This window comes from Aotus nancymaae, unplaced genomic scaffold, assembly GCF_030222135.1.
Source record: "Aotus nancymaae isolate 86718 unplaced genomic scaffold, 86718_ANA_hifiasm-v0.15.2.pri h1tg000058l, whole genome shotgun sequence".
Taxonomy (NCBI): Eukaryota; Metazoa; Chordata; class Mammalia; order Primates; family Aotidae; genus Aotus; species Aotus nancymaae.
This window is the reverse complement of record NW_026988472.1, coordinates 5175347-5190244: the sequence shown is the minus strand read 5'-3', so window position 1 is coordinate 5190244 and position 14898 is coordinate 5175347. Positions and strand designations below refer to the sequence as shown.

The 14898-nt window shown below is 45.6% G+C and overlaps 1 protein-coding gene across 1 annotated transcript in view; it reads right to left on the bottom strand.

Moving 5' to 3' along the window:
- Positions 1-8767, bottom strand: part of ITIH6 (inter-alpha-trypsin inhibitor heavy chain family member 6) — a 40491-nt gene extending 31724 nt beyond the window's left edge. Inside the window, exons 1-4 of the mRNA XM_021671546.2 lie at positions 8621-8767; positions 7455-7609; positions 3008-3118; positions 1934-2181 (exon numbers count right to left, since the gene is read on the bottom strand). Coding sequence (XP_021527221.2) covers positions 1934-2181; positions 3008-3118; positions 7455-7609; positions 8621-8722 — 616 coding nt within the window. The 5' untranslated portion in view covers positions 8723-8767. The remainder of the gene's footprint in view (positions 1-1933; positions 2182-3007; positions 3119-7454; positions 7610-8620) is intronic.
- Between the last annotated feature and the right edge of the window lie 6131 nt (positions 8768-14898).

Below are 14898 nucleotides of genomic sequence, written 5' to 3'. Positions count from 1 at the left end.
CAGACTCAGCCTGGCCCTCAGCTCCCAGGCCCTGGCAGTGTGATCCTCACTGGTAAACTCACCCTGCCTCACTGCCCATGCAACCTGGGGCCCAGTCTCTGGAGACATGGCATGTCCTGAGGTAGACCAGCAGCCAGCGTCTCTTCCCAGAGAGGCAGTGCAGCCAGTGTGTGTCCAGGAGACAGACAGACACACAGACAAGGTCTGGGTCTCCTCCCTTCTCCCCACTGCTGTGGGAGACAGCAGCCTAGCAAGGTTGTCTTCTGGATCAGATTTACTATTTCTTCTTTTCTTTCTGCCTTCTGAGTCTGGGCATCACGTGTGAGAACAAGCCTTTTAGAGTCTCATGAAATCACAGAGGAATCTCTGGTCCCGGATGTTTGCTGAGCTGGCCACAAGATCATCTCCTCTGGAATCCAAGACAAATGTCCATTTAGAAATGTCTCTGTGCCTCCTTTTTTTCCAGAAAATAGAAACTGGGAATTCTGCTCCCCCTCCTTCCTGCTACAGCTGTCAGGAAGCTCAGGGGCACACGGAGCCCCATACTCTCTGAGGCGCCTGCTCACATACATTCCCTTGGCTTCCTTCCTCTCGGAGCTCTTTGTTCTGCTTTCTCCCCCACAGGATTGGTTCGACCCTCTGTTTTAACCTTTAAGGAGAATGGGGGAGGGACCTGCCATTTATAGCTTAGGGCTGAAGAGTTCAGGCTGCAGGGACTCAGATGGCCTGTGGGCCCAGGTCCCCGCTGCTGCCGTGCGTCCCTGTAAGCCTCTGGCTCCTCATCTACAGCACAGACATGACCACAGCTCCTACTTCACAGGCAGTTGTGGGAAATAAACGAGGCCATTCACGTAAAGCGTTTGGAGCCACAGCCGCATCTCAGTGAGTGCCACCTGATGCTAATGAGTACGGTCATCGTGCAATCTTCTCTGCACCTCATAATCGGGAGGGAGGAATTCTCTCAAAGTCTCACAGTGGTCCTGGGCTGTAGATGCCGGCTCGTCCATTTTACAGATGGGAAAAGTGAAGTCGAGCAATGGAGTGACCGGCTTTGATGGTCCCACGTTAGGGGAGTGTCAGCGCTGGGATTTGGTTCCAGTGTGTGTCTGTCTGTGTGTGCTACATCCGCTGTCCACCACAGTGCCTCTCTGGGCCAACAGGGTCGAATCAGGTGGGACCTCCAATGCTAAACAGCTTTATACGGGCGGACACATGCACTGGGGATTTCTCTGCGCCTGTCCTCCCATCTCTCAGATGAGGTGAGCAGGCCAGCTCCGTGGTTCTCCAGGCTGGCTGGACGTCAAGGCCGCCTGAGACTGGTTAAAGACACAGCTTCCCGGGCCCCATCCCCGTGCTATTGAACCAGACCCTGAAGGCTGGGCTCCAGGAATCTGCGTTTCTAGGAGCCCATGTTGTGATTCTGATGTAGCCAGTCTGGCCTTCCAAAACCTCTGGGTGAAATGTGAAGCAAGCCTGTTCAGGCAGGACACCTCTTCCCTCCAGGGCATGAGACGGTGTCCTCCAGGGAGGCTGCGCTTGCTGTGTGCTCACTGTCCTGCCATTCTCAGTGGGGATCCAGGGAAAAGCATGATTTGGCCAGTGTGGCTTCTGCAAACTTCAGCATGGTTAACCCATGATTTAACTTCATGAGCCCACTCAACAAGCCCTCCCTTGTCACTGATGTTTTTTCTAGGGAAATCAAGAGTCTGGGAAGTTTGTAATGTGCCAGGTCATACAGCCTGTCAGGACCAGGCCAAAGTTAAAATCCAAATATTTTCAACGTCAAACATGCCCTCTTCTCACTGAATCAGTAAGGAACTTGGCAGTGAGTACAGAGCAGAAGTGACACTAGAGGGAAACCCAATGGAATCGGGAAGGTTCTCAATCAGGGAAGGCCAAGTCTGATGGGTGATCTATAGTGCTGCCCACATACTTGCATAGGTATTGGTGCGCAGGCGGCTGGTCCTCAGGGGTGGTATGTGCACATAGGAGATGCCTGTCCTTTCTGACACTGTAACCTCTATGCTCAGCCTCTTCACCAATTGGCCGGGCCTCAGGCTCATCACCAGCTGGTACTGGCCCTGGTGCCGCTGAAGCAGTTCCTCATAGGCCAGGGAAAAAGTCACCTCTGTGCCTGCTGCCAGGCTGGTGGAGATGCGGAACTTCTCTGATTCCCGGTCCCTGGGCAGGAAAGGGAGGAGGGTGGGAAGAGAAAGGGATCTTCTGAGGAGTACAGGGGCTGGTTTTGCTCCCCCTAAACCTGGTCCCAGCAGACCTGACTAGGCTTCTTGTTCAACTGAGTCACTGGCCCATGGTCTGTCATCCATGCACGCACTCATCAGTCTCTCTGTCCCTCCTTCCCTCATTCAACCTCCTAAATATTCTGCTTGAGAAATTATCTCACAGGTGGCCCAGTCTTAAGGGAACTTAGTCCATGAAAATCTGAATCTAGAACAGACCAACTAGAGTCTAATGATTCATCTTACAAAAGAGTTTTCAATTTACATACAATGCCTCATCCCCTTCTAACAGCCCCTCCTATCCCCTCCCCTATGATTTTGAAGGAGCTTATGTATATGTCAGTAACTAAGTTTGCTGGAGGCAAAGCTAAAGTTTTTTGCTCCATGAAGCTCTCTTGAAAGCTGGGAGGAAACACTGAAGGAAGACAATACATTTCTGCCGGCTGAATGGAACTCAGGAAACAAAATTCAATTTAGAAAAATCTCACTTGCATGTAACCTTCCCGGAAGGTGCCAGTTCTTAAATAAGCCACAATCTGCTGACAGTAGAAAAGTGGAAATGGGGAAGTAAATTTCCATTTATTGAACACCCACTCTGTTACAGGCTTTGACATTCATTAATTCACATCATTGTCCCATGATCCTGTGAAGTAGACGTCATGTCCCCACTTTACAGAGAGGGAGACTGAGGACCAGAGAGAACGTGCATCTCCCCTGGTCACACAGCTAAGATGATTAAGTCATGTTTGGACTGGATGGGGCCTTACCTGATACCTACGTGAGCAGCTGTTTTTCCCTGCTGATGGGCTTCTTCATAGATTTTCTTTGCCTGGTGCTTCTCTTTGACTTCTGCAACGTAGACTTTATTGTTGATGGTCCTAAGGGGGCAAGAAAGAGGAGGGACAGCAGAGACAGAAAATAAAGAGTTGATCAGAGACAGAGCAAGAGACACATGAGGTAGAAAGAGGAAGGGGATAGAGATAGGGAAAGAGAAGGAACAGCACCATGCCAGAAAGCCCCAGTGTGAACGGCAAGAAAAGGAGAGAAAAGGAAAGGGGGATAAACAGAGTGCAGTAGTTACCATTATCTCCATTTATCAGATGGGGAAATAGAGGCCACACAGCATATGGTGGATCTGGTGTTAGAGTTTCGTGTTTCCCAAAGTGCTGAATGAATTCTACCTTTGGCACACAACATAATGTTAGGTATGAGATAACCGAATGCTTTTATTATAATTGTTATGTATTTCCAGTAATGTTTACTAAAAATACAACTAGCACATTAAACGCATGATCTCATAGGTATTGTTGCTCAGAATAAGACTAACTCAGAAAATATATCTATTGAAAAAAATATTCAGTAATACGGCCATATTAATATAAAATATATTAAGTCAGTAATATGAGTGGTATAACTGGTAAAAATTGTGAAAGAAGTGTGCAAAGCCTTCTGGGCCTGATTAAGGAGGAGGCCTTGTCTGCAGGGAGCTCAGACTTGCTTACCCCCGTTTTCCCTATTTCTCTAAGGAAGCTAATAAAGTAAAAAGAAGCTCAAAGAAGGGAGAGGACACTTCTGCCCAAGTCTTCAGGAAAGGGTCCTAGAGAAGGTAGCCTTGAAGCTAGGCCTGAAAGTCAGGGAGGATATGGAAAGATAATCCTCACCGGCCATGCCTTCTCAGTTTCCTCTGCTGGCTCTTTCTCTTCCTGACCTCTAAACCTTTGGAACACTCCAAGGCTCTCTTATCAACCTTCTATCCTCTCCTCTCCGTCCCTCTCCCCTTCCGTCCTATGTTCTTTCTACATTGACTCTCTAGGTGATGTCATTTAGCTCCATGGCCTTAAATACCATTTACACACAGATGACTCCCAAATCTCTATCTCCAGTGTGGATTTGTGCCCTGAACTCCAGACCCATACATCCAGTTGCTTACTTGACATCTCCACTAGAATGTTCCACAGACACCTCAAGCTGAACATATCCAAAACTGAGCTCCTGATAACTCTCCCCTCCCAAATCTGCTTGTCCTCTGGTATCCTTGTTTCAGGACATAGTAGCTCAGCTAAAAATCTTAGAGTCATGTTGGATACTCCTCTTTGTCTCACAGTCCACATCCGATCCATCAGGGATTTTCAGCTCCATCTTTAGAAGACATCCACAATCTGACTGACTCTTACCACTTTATTTGCTGCTGTTATCTGTGGTGCCTGGAATACGGCTTGGCACAGAGGAGGTACTCAACGATTATCTGTGGAGTGGACACCCTGGACAGACAGCAGGAAAACACAGAGTGTGTTTCAGGGGTCAGCAAGTAGTTAAATTTGGCTGGAGTGGAGGGTCAGAGAAGGGAGGTATGGAGAGAAAGTTGGAGTGGAAGAGTCGGCCTAGAGAATAGGGGGCTTTGAACACAAGACTCAATGAGCTCATACAGCCGCAAAGACTTTTTGCCATGGTGAATGGAGCGTTTGGACAAATCTTGCAAAGGGGAGGGATGGGTCAGAGCTGACCTTTGAGGAGTGATAGTTAGGTGTCCTAGAGAAAGTTAGCACAAGTCTGTAGGAGGCAGGAACAACACTTTCTATTTTACAAATGGAGTAACTGAGGCACAGGCATCAGGAAAGTTGCTTGACAAAGGCAGGAGCTTCCAGGAACACTGAGGGAGGATAGGCAGGCGGCAGAAGAGACCACTCAGGCAAGAAGTGTTTCTAGGCAGCTGAAACAGAGTATTGCTGTGGCTGGGCTAGTGTGGGGGTGGGCCGAGCTGGCACCTCCTCAAGGTCTCCTGGGGGGTGAGGGGGGGTAGGGTGGAGCTGGTCTGGCAGCAGGACACTGGGGCCTCTGTGTGTGTGCTGCCTCCAGCCAGCATACTTTCCACGGAGTCTGCCCAAGAACATTTCCTCCAGCCTGCTTTGCTTAATTTTTTTTGAAAACTCTTTTGGTGTTTTTTTTTTCTATTGAAGCAAAAATCCAAATTCTGCTTGACTACTTGGCCCTTACATCATTTGACTGCCAGCCTCTCTGGTTAGCCCCCAGACGCCAGACCCATGCCTGCTCTTTTTGATCCTTGATTCCCCTGGGTCCCAACACGCGACGATCTTGTTCCCTTCAAATCTTACCCATGTGGAAATCCTGCTTCCAGGAAGCCCTCCTTGACTGCCTCAGCACTTCTTCCCTAAACTCCCTGGCACTGACTCCATACTGGGCCCCTGCTCTAACGCAATCCTTTTCCAGGGGAAGTGCCAGGAGGTTCTTGACGGCACAGCCTAGACCCGCCCCAGGGCTGCTGTTTCAGGTTATATAGATTATTGATGGCACAAGAACCTTCTCCCAACTAACAGGGACAAGTGGGGCTGCACAAGGGCAGATATTCTGTTTGTGCTCGGCTCAGTAATCTAGTAAATCTGATAGTCCCTCTACCTTAAGGCAGGGGCCTTTTTGTAATTCACACTAAGGTGTGATACTGGCTAATGAGTCCTCACGAAGCTTTCTCTTTATCTGCTCCGGCTTCCTTGTTTATCACCTCAACAGGGCACTGTCATCCACCAGTTCTAACAAGCCGCAAAAAGGTAAACACCATCTATATTGACTTACTCCCCACTACAGTCAGGTTGTTTCTCCCTCGATGGTCTCTCAGATCCACCACCGCTGCTGTTCTGCTCCCACCTTCCGCATCCCCCACGTGGGTTCTGCCCCTGTTTCCCTACTCAGCTCCTGGCCACCTAGCTGGTCGCTCCAGCCCACTACCACTTCACAATCATCTCTCCTTGCTTAAAACCTTGCCATGTCTCCTCATTATGGCCCATACCTATTCCTAAAGAGGGGTGCACATGCCCCAGGGGATGCTGGAGACAAATCGAGAGGGAGTGGGAAAATAATATTCCCACTCTATTTATAGGGCTTTTTCCTCATCCTTTAGTGATAGATATTTACATGCTTCATAATGTACCTAATATATTTGCTCAGTAGTATATTTACATAACGCATAAATTAATAAGTACATATGTTTTGGGAGTATATGATCAAGTTTTTCCTGATAGGTGTGCAAACACATGAGATGGTTTAGAGACCACTAAGTGAGACCCAAGTAGGTGTTCTAACATTGGAAGCCCTCCACGGCCTCGTCTTTCTCTGCGTCTCACGTCTCATTTTTTACCACTCTTCTACCTCTTGTCTGTCCCTGACAGTGCGGTGACATGGAATTACTTGCAGTTCCTCTAATTGAGGGAACATTTGTGCCTTTATTCCTTTTTCCTGGATTCCTCCGGTCCTGCCCTCACCCTGGTTGCCTGGTGAAGATGTCCTGTTTCAAGCCTCAGTTTAGGTGTCATCTTTCTGAGGTTTTCTCCACCAGCCCGGGAATAGGAACTCACCATTGTCTTCTGGTCCACCTCACCATTCCAGCCATTTCACATTCAGACTTCCCTTTTTCCCTAGCATACTTTACTAAAGTAATCTACTAGCTGCCCCTCAGCCCAACGCTCTTTTTTAGAGACAGTCTCACTCTGTCACCCAGGCTAGAGTGCAGATCATAGTGCACTGCAGCCTCAACCTCGCATGCTCAAGCGATCCTCCTGCCTCAGCCTTCTGAGTAGCTGAGATTATAGGCATGCGCCACCACCCTCTGCTAATTTTTAATGTTTTTCTAGAGATGGGTTCTCCCTATATTGCCCAGGCTAGTCTTGAACTCATGGCCTCAAGCGATCCTCCCACTTCAGCCTCCCAAAGCTCTGGGATTACAGGTGTGAGCCACTGTGCTGGGCCAGTTTCTATTTTTATATCCCCCTGTTAAACTGTGAACTCTTTGAGACTAGGGACTATATGCAGTTCACCTTCCTCTTTCTGTTGGACTCAGCACAGTGTAAGTCACACAGTCAGCATCAGGAGACGTTTGTTTAACAAGTAATAAAGCTAATATTATCAACTACTTAATATGTGCCTGGTGCTAATTTTAGCATATGTTTCCACATATATTAATTTATTTAATTCTTGAAAGTGGGTTCTAATTTTATCCCCACTTTGTAGATGTATAAAATGAGTCTCCCAGAAATGAAGTAACTTGCCCTGGGTCCCAAACTGGCAGAGCCAGGATTCAGACTCAAGAAATCTGATCTCAGCGTACGTTCTCTTAATCACCATGCTCTGCTGACAGAAAAAAATGCAAGAATATACAAATATATGCACAAATGAATGAAGTGGTGACTTTGGAAGCAGACTCACATAGTGAAATTGGAGATAAAGGCAAGATGAGGCAGATCCAGGTCAAAGATGGCTTCATGGACTTCAGCATGTGGATTGAACAGGACAGAGGTGACCAAGGTGTGGGCATAGCGAGACACCACCGTGGAGCGCACGGAATAGCTTGTCATTAACAGCTGAGAGAGAAGACAGGAAGAGGTGTTTTAGGTAGACTAAGTCCTCAGCCTAGATGGGCTACTACTTGGGAACGCAATATTCCTGCACGGGCCTCAAAGTATACAGGTGGAGAAACTGAGGCCCAGAGAAGGAAAACAGCTTCTGCCATCCATTTTGTTTATCTGCCTGATTACGTCAGCAAGCTTTATCAAGTCTCAGAACGCAAGACTCACAGAAGATTAGAGATCAAGGGACCTCTCTGGACAAGCACTTCTTTAACTTTAATGTGCACATGACTCTCCTAGAGATCTTGTTAAAATGAAGATTCTGATCCAGCAAGACTGGAGTGAGGGCTGAGATTTTATCTTTCTAACAAGCTCCCATGGGATGCTGCTGCTGCTAGTCCACAGATTTCACTTTGAGTAGCAAGGCTTTAGAATATAACAGAGCAGCCGCCATTCATTGAATCCTACTCTGTACAAGGCACTGTGATAAATGTTGATTTTTTTCTTCTTTAGGATCTCAGGTGTAAAGAATTGCACTTATAAGCACAATCATGCACTGCAAGCATGATAAGTATCTGGCGTCCATTTCGAGGTCACACAGCAAGATCTATCTTCCTCCTCCCCTTTTTTTGAGGTAATGGTCCCTCTCTTCCCACATATGATGCACAGTCAGTTCCTTCCCAGTGTGGGCCAGTGTGAAATGAGGACAATTTGAGATCAGATGGACCTAGGTTCAAATTCTGGCTCTGCCACTTCCTGTGTCTTAATCTTGGAACCTCTGTTTTCTCTTCTCTATAATGGGGATAATAATATAGCCCAGCTCACAGAGATACTGTGAGGACTAAATGAAATAATAATTCTGGGACCCCTGGTGTAGCACCTGACATGTGCTCAGCAAATAGTACCTCTTTTCTCTGGCTCTAACTTCTCAGTCATGAAACAGACTGAAAAACCTTCCCAAATTCCCCCCAAGAAGCTAATTTTATCACAAATCCCCAAGCTTTGTTCCCTCATCCCAGAACTGACCTTCGTGCTTGATGAAGGGGGGACAGGAAGTCCCTGGTATGTCAGTTCAAGAAGAATGGTCAGCAAAAAGCTGACACAGATGAGGTACCTCCACCCAGACATGATACCACCTCTGGCCTGGATCTGTTGTTCATGTACAGAAGATCTGAGCCCGATTTCCAAACCCTTGCTCTTTTAAACCTCCAGGTAGCCCTTCTCTTGAGAGGGAGGGACCATCCTGAAGGGTGGGGAAGGCTCTGAATGTGGCATTGAGGCTCACACAAGCCAGGATTGTCCAAGAGCTGGGACTGGCATCTTGCCTGGAGAAGGGCCAGTTCCATGCTTCCTTTTTTCCCCTCATCCAGCTGTAAGATGAATGGAAACTAAACATACCAGAGTGCTGGGTCTGTCTGTTTGGTGTGTTGGCTCAGGGTGGGGTTTCTCTTTCCTATAAACATCCACAGGGGCACAGTAACTGGGGCCAGAGAAAGGTCACTTAGCATTGATCATCTTAAAAAGGTAGCAGAGATGGGAGAGGGATTGGCAAGGCAAGCCCCCAATGCTGGTCTTTCCTGATATTTAGCCTAGTGCTGGGAGGGACTTACTCAGGATCCCATAACAATTTAGGGGTCCCACAGACATAATAAGGTTACAATCTCCAGAATAGCCAGAGGCCAAGGCAGCCTGGGGCAGGACTGAGAAGGAATATAGCATAGTGGTTTCAAAATACAGGCTCTGGACTCAGATCACCTGGGTTTGAATCTCAGTTCTGCCACTTACTGACTGTATAATATTGAGCAAGTTAGCTAACCACTCTGTAGCCTCAGTTTCTTCATCTATAAAATAAGAATAGTAGTAGCACCTACTTCATAAAGTTCTTTTGAAGATTAAGTGAGTTTGTACTTTTAGAATGTTTGGCATATGGTAAGTGATCAGTAAATAGCTGCTAGAAGGAGGGCAGGATGAGGCATGACAGACAGAGGTCAGAAGTATGGAAAGCTCCCTGTCCTAGGGAGACCTGAGTGGAGGGAGAAGGGAGGAGCTGAGGTGCTCTGGACTCAGGATCTGCAGGTCCTGTGGAGGGTAGGGGTGGGGAGTGGGGCTGAGAAAAAGGAAAATACTTGAAGATCTGCACAAGGACTATCAGCTTCAGTTAGAACCCTGCCGCCCCTGTCCCTCCCACCTCCACTCACCCACACAGGGAGCACTGACAGCTCCAGTACTTGCTCTCAGGGGCAAAATCTCTGACATTTTACAAACTGCCCCAGGAACACTCATATTTGTCCTAGGGCATTTGGCATCACAACAAAGTCTCCTCATTCTGGCATCTGTGGGTCCCAAAACCTGTCAGTTGCCACCTCCCACAAGTCCACAGCAAGTTTCCTCTCAGGATTTCCTCACGAGAGAGAACCCTAGCTAGAGAACAGCTCTGCTTAAACAGCAATAGAGAAAACTCCCATCAGCTACCCAGTCCTTGCCTCTTAAATATGAATGAGTAGCCGAGGAACCTCAAGCAAATTAAGGAAGCCTGTAGCATGAAAGCAAAATACTAAAAGAAATCATTAGCACTGACCCTAGAGCAATTTGGGGATCTGGAAAACAAAAGAGAACTTCAGGGGAAAAAAATGATGCTATTCTCAATAACATTCAAGAAGGTATAACATGCATAAAACAAGAACTAGATGCCATAAAACAGGAACGATCAGAGAAAACAGAGATTCCTTAGAAATTAAAAATAAGTTACTGAAATAATAAATTTTTCAGGACTGGGAAATGACATTGAGGAAATCTCCCTGAATATAGAGCAAAAAACCCAAGGCAACAGAAAATGTGAGAGAAAATTTAAGAGACCTGGATTAATCTAGCAAGTTAAACATTTGAATAATAGGAGTTCTAGACGGAGAAAACTAAACAATGAAAGAAACTTTATCGAACACATATTAGGCCAGATGTGGTGGCTCACATCTGGAATCCCAGCACTTTGGGAGGCTGAGGTATCCACCTGACTAGTTCTCTTACCTTATGCTAAACTTTGCCCACATGCACCTTTTCAGTGAGTCTTTCCCTGACCAGCCTATTTACTTACTTTTTAATTTTTTGTCATTGATACATAACATTTGTACAAATTTATGGGATACATTGATATTTTGTTACATGCACAGAACGTGTAATAATCAAGTCAGGGTATTTATGGTATCCATTGCCTTGAGCATTTATCATTTCTATGTGTTGGGAATGTTTCAAGTCATCTTTTCTAGCTATTTTGAAATATACAACACATTGTTGTGACCAATCTATTTAAAACTGAAATTTTTCTCCATAGCACTTATCACACATTTTAATTTGGATACATGTTACTGATTTATCTGATTATTTTTTCTCTCTCCCTTACTAGAATCAGCTCCATGGGGGCCAAGGATTGCTACCTGTCTTCTTCACTGCCGTAGCCTAATCTCCTAGAACCGTACCTGGCACGTAGTAGACATTCAAAAAATATTTGTTGAATGAGTGAATACAATAAAAGCATATAATTCCAGGAAAAAAGAAAGGCTTTTAGAAACTCTGTGTGTGTGTGCGTGTGTGTGTGTGTGTGTGTGTGTGTGTGTGTAATTATTCAAGAAAGTCTTGGCCAAATACAAGGCAAAATAAAATGTAATTAATGATTGTGAACAGCTGATAGAGTATAAGAAACACTCAATTTGACCTTGATGCTAGAAATATTCTCCTCTGAGAGGCTCAAAGATTGTGACATTGAACTTGAAGAGAAGGAAGTATATTCCAGGCTCACTACTTGGCTAGATTTTGAAAAATATTTACATAGCCATGATAATGTGAATGCTGTTTATTGGTTTTCAGGTTGTAGAGTCAACCTGGGGAGACAAAGCAGGGAAGATCTGATTGTGGCTGCAGAACAGAATGTAAATGTTAATAACCAGGGCAATGTAAAAGGAAAGATAGAACTAACAATATGGGACATTGAATGGGCAGGGGGAGGGTTGTGGCCATAATATCCTTGTCTTAAAAAGTGAGGAGTTGGGCCGGGCGTGGTGGCTTACGCCTGTAATCCCAGCACTTTGGGAGGCCGAGGTGGGCAGATCACGAGGTCAGGAGTTCGAGACTAGCCTGACCAACATGGAGAAACTCTGTCACGCTTGGCTAATTTTTTGTATTTTTACAATTATTGTAAAAATATTATTGTATTTATTTATTTATTTATTTTTATTGCATTTTAGGTTTTGGGGTACATGTGAATAACATGCAAGGTTGTTGCACAGGTGCACACGTGGCAGTATGATTTGCTGCCTCCCTCCCCTTCACCTATATCTGGCATTTCTCCCCATGCTATCCCTCCCCAACTCCCCACCCCCCCCACTATCCCCCCTCCCCCCCACAAAAAATTAGCCAGGCACGGTGGGGCATGCCTGTAACCCCAGCTACTCAGGAGGCTGAGGCAGGGAATCGCTTGAACTCGGAAGGTGGAGGTTGTGGTGAGCCGAGATCATGCCACTGCACTTCAGCCTGGCAACAAGAGTGAAACTCCGTCTCAAAAAAAAAAAAAAAAGTTGGGAGTCAAAATTACCTGTCAAAAATGGATGGAATATGAAATAGAGGTCTGAGTATATTTTTTTCAAGTTACAAAATTAACCAAAACCAAAAATCAGTGTTAACCATTGCAGGGGAGTAGAGGGAAAAGTGAGGGAGTGTACAGAAACAAAATCTTCATTGCCATCTCTGGGAGTCAGTAGGATACTGTCTATTTGTTTTTAAAAGAAACATAACATACATATTATCTAGAGTTGTAAAGGGAACCAACAGTAGAGCTAAAACTAAAACCTGTTAAAAGTTGGCTTTGAGGGGGTGGGATGGAGATGGGGAGGGTTGAGGCAGGGGACTATTTGTTTTTATCATATGATCTTCTGTACTATTTCATTTGTTGTCATGTACAAGCATGAAATTCATAAAAATCAAATGTTAAAAACTGCATGTTGATCTCATAACAATGATGTAATTATATTTCCTATGACACTTTATGACAATATCTAAATGGGCATGTGGATATCTGGTTAGACTTGCCTCCATAGATGAAAAACATACTGTAATGTGCCTAGCATATGTCTGTGAAGAGTGTTGGAAAGGATATTCTGGGACTTAAAAAATTGGACAAAGTATAGTGTAGTGGTTAAGGCTTTGGTATTTGATATTCCACTGACCTGGGTTCAAGTCCTCTCTGTGCCACCTACTGGTCGCCTTGCCTTGGGCAAGTTACGTCTCTCACTCTTAATATTGCCATGTGTGAAATGAGGCTAGTGTTCACGCAATATAAAAAGAAGCCCCTTAAGAGCAAGGGCCACCTCTGTAGAGGTGTCTAATACATAGTTGGTGCTCATTTTCCGTTGAATGGCCTAATCATGGCTCATAGCTTGTGCTGAGGAAGGACTTGATATACAGAGAACAGGGGAGAATCAGAGTTAGTCCAAAAATAGGTAGCAGGTTTCCTCATCCATGGAAAATTTGTCTTTTGTTTAACAAAATGTCATTTTTGCTGTGGAAAGATAGCCCTTAGGGCTTAGAATGAAACGAAGTAAATTAGACTACCCTACAGATAAAAGGGGAAAAATGAGATTTTACTAGCAGCTCAAGAAAGAGGACAAAGGCCAGTTGTGGTGGCTCATGCCTGTAATCCCAACAATTTGGGAGGCCGAGGCAGGCGGATCGCTTGAGTCCAAGAATTTGGGACCAGCCTGGGCAACATGGTGAAACCCTGTCTTTACCAAAAATACAAAAAAAAAAAAAAATTAGTTGGGTATGGTGGCATGTGCCTGTAGTCCCAGCTACTTCTGGAGGCTGGGGTGGGAGGATCACTTGAGCCCAGAAGGTGGAGGTTGCAGTGAGCCGGGATCACATCACTGCACTTCAACCAGGGTGACAGAGTGAGACCCTAGGGGTGGGGTGGGGGGGGGAGGGAGAGAGAGAGAGAGAGAGGGAGAGAGAGAGAGAGATAGAGAGAGAGAGAGAGAGAGAGAGAGAGAGAGAGAAAGAAACACAGGAGCCTGGAAATGGAAAGGAGAGAAGTTGCCAGCATGTTGGGGGACAGAAAGGGTCCAACAGGGATGTGGAATGGGGCCTAGGAGAAGGAACAATTATCAGGCCTTTCCAAATGGTGGGAATGGCTATGGAAATCTGAAGAACAAGAAAGTCTGATGTCCAATTTAAAGTTGATTTCTATGCTGAGCTGCATGGTTTAAATGACTAAAGAAGTGATGGGAAGCCTTAAAAGGAAACCTTTGCCACCCACTCCCAGCATCACCTCTGAATTTTCCAAAATTCAGAGATACGGATTCTGTATATTTTGGGAGAAGGGAAATGTGCCAGGATAGGATTGGTGGTGGGGATATTCTGGGCTTTCCATTTGAACTTCAGGGATCTGGAGTCTTGGATGCCTGTGGTATTAGACAGTTGCGTCCCAGCATTCTGCACTAAGCAATGCTTAGCTTGCCTTTTCTTATCTTCAGAACAGAGCTGCCTGATGATAACAGCCTTTCATCTTTCCCCTTAGTTGATATGTAGGATCTATATGGTCTCAGATATTTGTCTATTGATCTGTGGGTGCTAGAAATGGGTCTGAGACCCAGTGACCTAGGTTCTTCAGAGTTTATGGGTGGATGCTGAAGATCAAGATTTCAAGAGTTCACAAGGAGAAGGCAGGAGGAAATATCTCTGGTCAAAGGGTAAAGATTATGAACTAATTTGTCTTTTCTCTCCCGATAAGGTTGCCTCCTGCCCTCTGATCCCCAGGTTATAAGATAAGGGTGTTTATGGTATTATGTTATGAAGGTGGTGGAATTGGAAGGGGTCTGGGGAAGTTTGGGTTTGACAATCTTTGGGAATGTCTCTGATGGATTTGGACTGAGATTTTTCCTGACTTCCTTGAATCCAACAATATCTCCTAAGGTTCTGACTCTGTATTCCTTTGTTACCCCAGGATCTCAAAGACCCAACTGGGACCTAAAACACTGTGAAACTTAAAATGTTGGAGGTTGTAACAGAGCGTAGATATACCAGAAGGGTAGTTGTAACAGAGGGTGTTCCCCATGGGGACAAAATTGCATGAGCAAAGGCTCCTAGGCAAGAGAAGGCAGGGCATATCTGGTTATAATGAAGCGTTCTGTTTAGGTGGAATATAGGCAACTGTATTTAGTATGCTCAAAAAAACAGAAGGAAAGGGCTGTAAAAGCAGTCGGGGCTGGATTTTGGGAGAGCCTTGAAATCAATAAGCTCAGGTGTTTTTTGGGAAAGCA